This window comes from Platalea leucorodia, assembly GCF_965183815.1.
Source record: "Platalea leucorodia genome assembly, chromosome: 24".
In the NCBI taxonomy this organism is placed as follows: domain Eukaryota; kingdom Metazoa; phylum Chordata; class Aves; order Pelecaniformes; family Threskiornithidae; genus Platalea; species Platalea leucorodia.
In genome coordinates this window covers 2,644,617-2,650,954 of record NC_138846.1, presented here as the reverse complement: position 1 = coordinate 2,650,954, position 6,338 = coordinate 2,644,617, and the positions used below count along the sequence as shown (strand labels likewise).

Here is a 6,338-nt window from a genome sequence, read left to right as displayed (position 1 = left end):
GCGGGCGCTTCCGCCACACGCCCTCCCCAAGATGGCGGCGCGGCAGTGCTTCCGGCGCACGCCCTCCCCAAGATGGCGGCGCGGGCGTTTCCGCCACACGCCCTCCCCAAGATGGCGGCGCGGCAGTGCTTCCGGCGCGCTTCCCGGCGTGCACCGCGGCGGCGGCGGCAGCGGCGGCGGGGAGAGCGGCAAGATGGCGGACGTGCTGGATCTGCATGAGGCGGGGGGCGAGGACTTCGCCATGGACGAGGATGGCGACGGTGAGGGCGGTGCTGGCGCTGTCCCCTAACGGCCCGGACCCACCGACCGGCCCGGCCCGGGGTTCCCGCCTCCTCCCGCTTGGGGCCCGCTGAGGGCCCAGCTCCCCCCCGCGGCCCGCTCACACCGGGACCTGTCCCCCCGGTTACCCCCGGCTCGGGCCCGGCCCCCCCCGACGGCTCCCGGTCCCCCCCGCCAGTCCCGGGCCGGTTCCCTCCCTCCCCACAAGCGTCAGTACCGAGCCCGGCCTGGGGGGGACCTGCCTGGCCTCGGGGGGGACCTGCCCGGCCTCGGAGGGGACCTGCCCGGCCCCGGGGCCGTGGTCTGGTCCCCTCCCCGGTTCCAGCCCTCTCCCCTCTCGCCCGTAGAGAGCATCCACAAGCTGAAGGAGAAAGCCAAGAAGCGGAAAGGCCGAGGCTTTGGCTCAGGTGAGGAGCACCCGCCGGGGCGTCCCCATCCCTCCAGGCCTCGCTCTCCCGGTTTGGGTTAAACGCTTCCCCTGGAGAGGGGCCTGGCGCGAAACCCCGGCCGGCTTCGTGCTTTTGGGGTGATTAAATGGGTTTGTGGTGCTCTGGGCACTGTTGTCCTCCTGGGTGACGGCACCAGTCGCCCATTTCTCTTTCCCCCTCTTCGCTGTGCCCAGAGGAGGGCTCGCGGGCCCGCGTGCGCGAGGACTACGACAGCGTGGAGCAGGACGGGGATGAGCCGGGCCCGCAGAGGTGTGAGTATCGCCGGCGGCACCTTCCCGGCCCCCGCCGCGGGCGCCGTACCGGAGGGAGGGGAGGTGGTGGGGGAGCGCGGGGTCCTTGGCCCCGTATCGGGGTTCGGATCTTGCTGGGGCAGAGCCTTTCCCCGCCTTGCTGGGATTTATCCCGGGCTGAGCCAAGAGCGTTGGGCTCCGGGGCTGCATCTCCCCTTCCCGCCCGCGCACGGCTCGCTCTGTGCTTCGCCGCCGCTTTTGGGGGTCCCCTTCCCCGAGAGCCCGCGGCTGACGTGGGAGCGCGCCCGGCGCTCGGGGTGACGCGGGTCCCTTTCACGCCGCAGCGGTGGAGGGCTGGATTCTCTTCGTCACGGGGGTTCACGAGGAGGCGACGGAAGAAGACATCCACGACAAGTTCGCGGAGTACGGCGAGATAAAAAACATCCACCTGAACCTCGACAGACGGACGGGCTACCTGAAGGTAGGAGGGGGTGCTCCGCGCGCCCGCGGTTGCCCCTCGAGCCTCTCGGCGGCTTCACCGCCTCCGTTTCGGCTTACGGGGCGTTTGAACTCATCCACGTGGCAGCAGCTGGACGCGACAGACGCTCGTGCTTCCCTTTCCCCGGCTCTGCCGCGGAGGCCGGGATCAAACAGGGCTTGGGGTGGGTTTATTCCCGTGTCCGGCCCCTCACCGGCCTCCCGCCCTGCCGGGATCCGCCGCGGCTCACGCTGCCTCCCTCCCGCTCCTTAGGGATACACTCTGGTGGAGTACGAAACCTATAAAGAGGCGCAGGCGGCCATGGAGGGGCTGAACGGCCAGGAGCTGATGGGGCAGCCCATCAGCGTGGACTGGTGCTTCGTGAGAGGGCCCCCGAAAGGAAAGAGAAGGTGAGGAACGCGCCGCGGGCGAGGCATCGGCGTGCCGGGGACCGGCTTATCCGCCTGGCCGGGAACGCTCCGGCACCTGTGGTGGTGCTGGGGAGGATCAGGGAAGGGTTTGGGCTGGGAGGGACCTTCAAGGACCGTCCGGTCCTGCTGGGACCGGGGCCGTCTTCACCCAGACCAGGCTGCTCGGAGCCCCGTCCAGCCGGGCCTTGACCGTGGCCAGGGACGGGGCACCCACCGCCTCTCTGGGCACCCGTGCCAGCGTCTCGCCACCCTCAGCCTCCTCCGGCCCCGCTCCCACCGGTCCAAGCCTTTCCCGTGCTGGGGACCCCAGAGCTGGGCGCGGCGCCCCGGGGGGGCCTCACCAGCGCGGAGCAGAGGGGCAGAACCCCCCCTCGCCCCGCTGGCCCCGCTGCGGCTGAGGCAGCCCAGGATGCGGTTGCCTTTCTGGCAAAAACCGGCTCCTTTGTCCCCCACCGGTGCCCCCACGTCCGTCCCCGCCCCGCGGCAGGACCTTGCACTCGGCCGTGCCGGACCAAGGCCGCTGGATCGGAGAGAGAAATGGCCGCGCGGGCTCAAAGCACCGGTAAAACCCCCGCCGTGCTCTGCCCTCTCTTCCAGGGGCGGGCGCCGACGGAGCAGGAGTCCGGACAGGAGGCGCCGATGATGGATCCTCATTCCAACCTGTGCGTTCCAAATCCAAACTGGGAGAACTGGGAGGGGAAAGTGGGGGGGGGTTTGTACGTTGGGGACGGGGCATTTGAGGAACAGCTGGAGGAGTAAAACAGTTCATGGCTTCGGCAAATTTGCTTCTTACAAGATTTTATTGTTTTCGAACAAGAAAACTTGAGTGAAGAAGCAAGACCTGAGGTTTCTGGGTTCTCCTGTGCCGGGGGCCGCGGCCCCCGAGCGCGGTTACGCCTCCAGCCGCGAGGTTTTCCAGCCTTCTGTCCCGCCCGCGGGTGGCCGGGCGTTGCGGCCGCTCTCCTTTTGGAGAGAAGTTGTTTTCTACACCCCAGGCAAACGTTCCTGAGATCTCCTGCGGGCTTTCCTCTGTTGACTTTGCATTTGCGCGTGAGCTCAGCCTTTTAAATAACCCCGGTTTTGTGTACGATTGTCCTCTGTTATTTGTCCTTAATTAAACGCGCTGAGAGCTGTAATCGAGCCCCGGTTCCTTTCGTGCCTCCTTGCTAATTTGAGATTTGCCTAAAATCCGCTGATATCGCTGTCGCGGTTATTGATCTCGGGGCCGGCGGTAGAACAGTTTATGAGTTGGAAAAGCCATTTTTCCTTAAAACAGTGTTTGGAGGAGACGGCTCGCTTTGGCCGAGCGCTGTTCTCCGCCAGATCGGCGGGCTTTGCGCGGCTTGGCTCTGGTCGTGTTGGATTCTCCCCGTGCCCCCAGGCGCAGCTGAAGGGGCACGTTTAAATTCCATATTTTTTTTCCCCCAAGGAGCCCCTGCCGCGTCTCGGACAGGAATTTCTGCCCCAGCTTGTGCTCTCTGCCCGGCACGGGGCGCCTCGCTCCCGGCTTATCGCTCCTCGCGCGTTGCCGGTGCCCTCAGACCCTGCCTGGCGCGGAAACGGGCCACCGTGCCGGCTCCGGTTAAGCCATCCCCCGGCCCAAAGACAGGCTCCTGCCGCGAAAATAATCGGAGTTTATTGTCGAGCGGCTTTGTGGCGGCGCGGGGCCCTTGTGTCCCCCCCAGCCCCCTTCTGGGGGTCCCCTCGCTCTGCCGCGGGTCCGGCCCGGCCTCCCCGTCACATGAAGCTCTCCACCGTCCTCCTGCGGCACAGCTCGCACCGCCGGCCCGGCGGAGCTGCGCCCGCCGTCACCTCCATCTCGTGCTTTCCGGATCCCCCCGGGCCGCTGCCGGCTCTCCTGGCCGGCACGGCGGCGGTGGAGACGCGGAAGGAACCGGTGAGGGCGGAGGCGACCTCCTGCTCCTGCCGCCGGCGGCTGCAGCGGCACGCGCGCCACATCTCCCTGCGGAAATGCACCGTGAAGAGCCCGTAGATGAGCGGATCCAGGCACGTGTTGAAGAGGCCGAAGAGGAAGAGGATGTGGCTGAGAGCCGGCGGCACCTTCTCCCGGGTCAGCATCTCGGGGGAGAACCAGTACCAGAGGCCCAGGAGGTAGTAGGGCGTCCAGCAGAGGATGAAGGTGAGGACGATGACGATGGACATCTTGAGCGTGCGCATCCTGGCCCGGGGGATGTTGTTGCAGGAGCGGCGGAGCTGGATCCCCTGGGAGGAGGCTGCGGGGTGGGAACGCCGGGGTAGGAAGGCGCGAGGAGGAAGGCGTCGCCCCGGGGTTAATTAGGAGCGCTGGGTTAACGAGCTGGGGAGAGGGGACCCCGGCGGGGCGCGGGACCCCGCCGGGGGGGAGAAGGAAGAGAACCGAGCCGTGATGGAGAAAGGGCGGCGGAGCGGCGCGGCCCCGGCCCCGGGCTCTCACCGCGGGCGTCCTTCAGCCGGCCCGAGATGGCGGCGAGGATGCGGCCGTAGCAGAGCACCATGACGAGGAGGGGCAGGAGGAAGAGGCAGGCGAAGGTGAACATGTTGTAGAGCGTCTCCTGCCAGTGCGCCCCGAAGCTGCCCACCGTCGCGCACTGCACGAAGCGGCGGGGCCGCGACCGGCTCACCGTGCGGAAGACGAACGCCTGCAAGGGGCCGCGGGGCCGTCAGCATCGTTCCTCCCCCCTTCCCATCATCATCATCATCATCATCATCCCAGCCCACCCGAGGCAGTGGCATCCCCTCCGAGGTCTCCCCCCACCTGGGGCAGAGCCAGGATGGCGCTGAGCGCCCACGCCGCGCACAGCATCGCCTTGTTCCTCCTCTCGGCGCAGCCCACCGCCAAGGGGTTGACGATGGCGGCGTGACGGTCCAAGGCGATGACGACGGTGACGAAGGCCGAGGCGTACATGGCGGCCAGCTTGAGGAACATGAGGGCCCGGCAGGCCGCGTCCCCCCCGTACCACTGCACGGTGACGTTCCAGGCGGCGTCCAGCGGCATCACCACCACCGTCACCAGCAGATCGGCCGCCGCCAGGTTGGCCATCAGGACGCGGACGCGGGGCGGACGCCGCCGCGGCGCCCGGGCGGCCGACCAGAGCACGGCGCCATTGCAGCAAGCCGAGGAGAGGAAGAGGAGGCAGGTGACGGCCACCCGCACCTTGGCCGCGGTGGAGAAGGTGGGCAGCAGGACCGGCTCCTCACCGGCACCCGTGCAGCTCCGGTTCCCCGCCGTCCCGGTGACGTTCATGCCGGCGGTGGCCGCCACGGGGCTGGGAGCCCGAGGACCCGCTCGGGCTCGTCCCCGGCTGCGCTGTCACCGCGGCAGGGCCCGGCGACGCTGAGCATCTTTCGGGTTTGCCCCGATTCTGCCGGCGGGGTCCTGCTCCTCTGCCCTGAGTTTGGTCAGGTCTCAGCCTGGGGGGGCCCAGGGCGCCGGCACCCGCCCGGGTCCCCTCTCGATGCCAGGGCGCGGCGCATGCAGGAGCCCGGCCCCGGGACAGCGGCCTCGTCCCCCCCTCCCCGAGGACCCCCCGGCTCTGGGAGCACCCAGGGGTGCAGCTCACCCCCGGGACCCCTCAGCACCCGGCGGGACGCGGTTGGTGTCCTTCCTCCTCCTTCCTCCTCCTCCTCTCCGCGGGAATAACCCTGCGGGGGTTAGCACACCCCTCTTGGCACCCAGGCCGCGGAGAAGGGGACGGCGGGGGGTCCGCGGGGGAGCCACGTGCCCGGCGCCCCGGGGGTCCCCGCTGCCCCCTCGCCCCCGCGGGGTGTTTTTAGCTGGGCCGAGCGGCCGCGGATGCGGAGGAGCCGGGGGGGCCTGGCTGTCCCATGGGGGCTGTCCCCGGGTCCCCAGCGCTGTCCCCACCCCAGCAGTGCCCCCCAGCGCTGTCCCCCAGCCCTGGCAGTGTCCCCCAGCCCCAGCAGCACCCCATGGCAGTGTCCCCCAGCCCCAACGGTGTCCCCAAGCAGCAGCAGTGTCCCCAAGTCCCGGCAGTGTCCCCCAGCCCCAGCAGCACCCCATGGCAGTGTCCCCAAGCCCCGGCAGTGTCCCCCAGCAGTGTCCTGAGCCCCGGCAGTGTCCCCAAGCTGTGGCAGTGTCCCCCAGCCCCAGGAGTGTCCCCAAACCCCAGCAGTGTCCCGAGCCCAGGCACTGTCCCCCAACAGTGTCCCCCAGTGCTGGCAGTGTCCCCAGCCCCAGCAGCACCCCATGGCCGTGTCCCCCAGCCCTGGCAGTGTCCCCAAGCCCCAGCAGTGTCCCCAGCCCCAAGATTGTCCCTAGCAGTGTCCCTAGCAGTGCCCCCAGCCCCACAGCGGTGGCCCCCAGCCCCAGCAGCGGCCCCAGCCCCGGCGGTGGCCCCCACCCCGGCCGCCCCTCCGGTGCGGTACCGCTCTGCAGTGCTGCCCAGCCGCGCTTGCCGCAGCCGGTGCCGCCAGCTCCCGGCACAGCCCAGCCTCCCGCTGCGGCACAGGGCCG

At 69.5% G+C, this 6,338-nt stretch overlaps 2 protein-coding genes across 2 annotated transcripts; one reads left to right on the top strand and one right to left on the bottom strand.

The window, feature by feature from the left end:
• The first annotated feature begins 140 nt into the window (after positions 1–140).
• RBM8A (RNA binding motif protein 8A) lies at positions 141–2,990 on the top strand. The gene is made up of 6 exons (XM_082332814.1): positions 141–260; positions 627–686; positions 902–979; positions 1,303–1,439; positions 1,710–1,846; positions 2,465–2,990. Exons 1-6 carry the CDS (start codon positions 194–196, stop codon positions 2,508–2,510), a joined length of 525 nt encoding a protein of 174 aa, XP_082188940.1. The 5' UTR covers positions 141–193; the 3' UTR covers positions 2,511–2,990.
• Positions 2,991–3,604: 614 nt separating this feature from the next.
• Positions 3,605–5,111, bottom strand: LOC309600430 (gonadotropin-releasing hormone II receptor-like; the record flags this gene model as incomplete). The annotated part of the gene is made up of 3 exons (XM_082332769.1): positions 3,605–4,101; positions 4,302–4,506; positions 4,623–5,111. The coding sequence occupies 3 exons, from the start codon at positions 5,109–5,111 to the stop codon at positions 3,605–3,607; spliced, it is 1,191 nt and encodes a 396-aa protein (XP_082188895.1).
• Positions 5,112–6,338: the final 1,227 nt, after the last annotated feature.

Coding starts and splice junctions, on each gene's coding strand:
- RBM8A (XM_082332814.1), top strand. CDS start 194: ATGGCGGACGTGCTGGATCTGCATGAGGCGGGGGGCGAGGACTTCGCC. Junction 687..901: donor AGGCCGAGGCTTTGGCTCAG/GTGAGGAGCACC, acceptor CGCTGTGCCCAG/AGGAGGGCTCGCGGGCCCGC. Junction 1,847..2,464: donor CCCCCGAAAGGAAAGAGAAG/GTGAGGAACGCG, acceptor CCTCTCTTCCAG/GGGCGGGCGCCGACGGAGCA.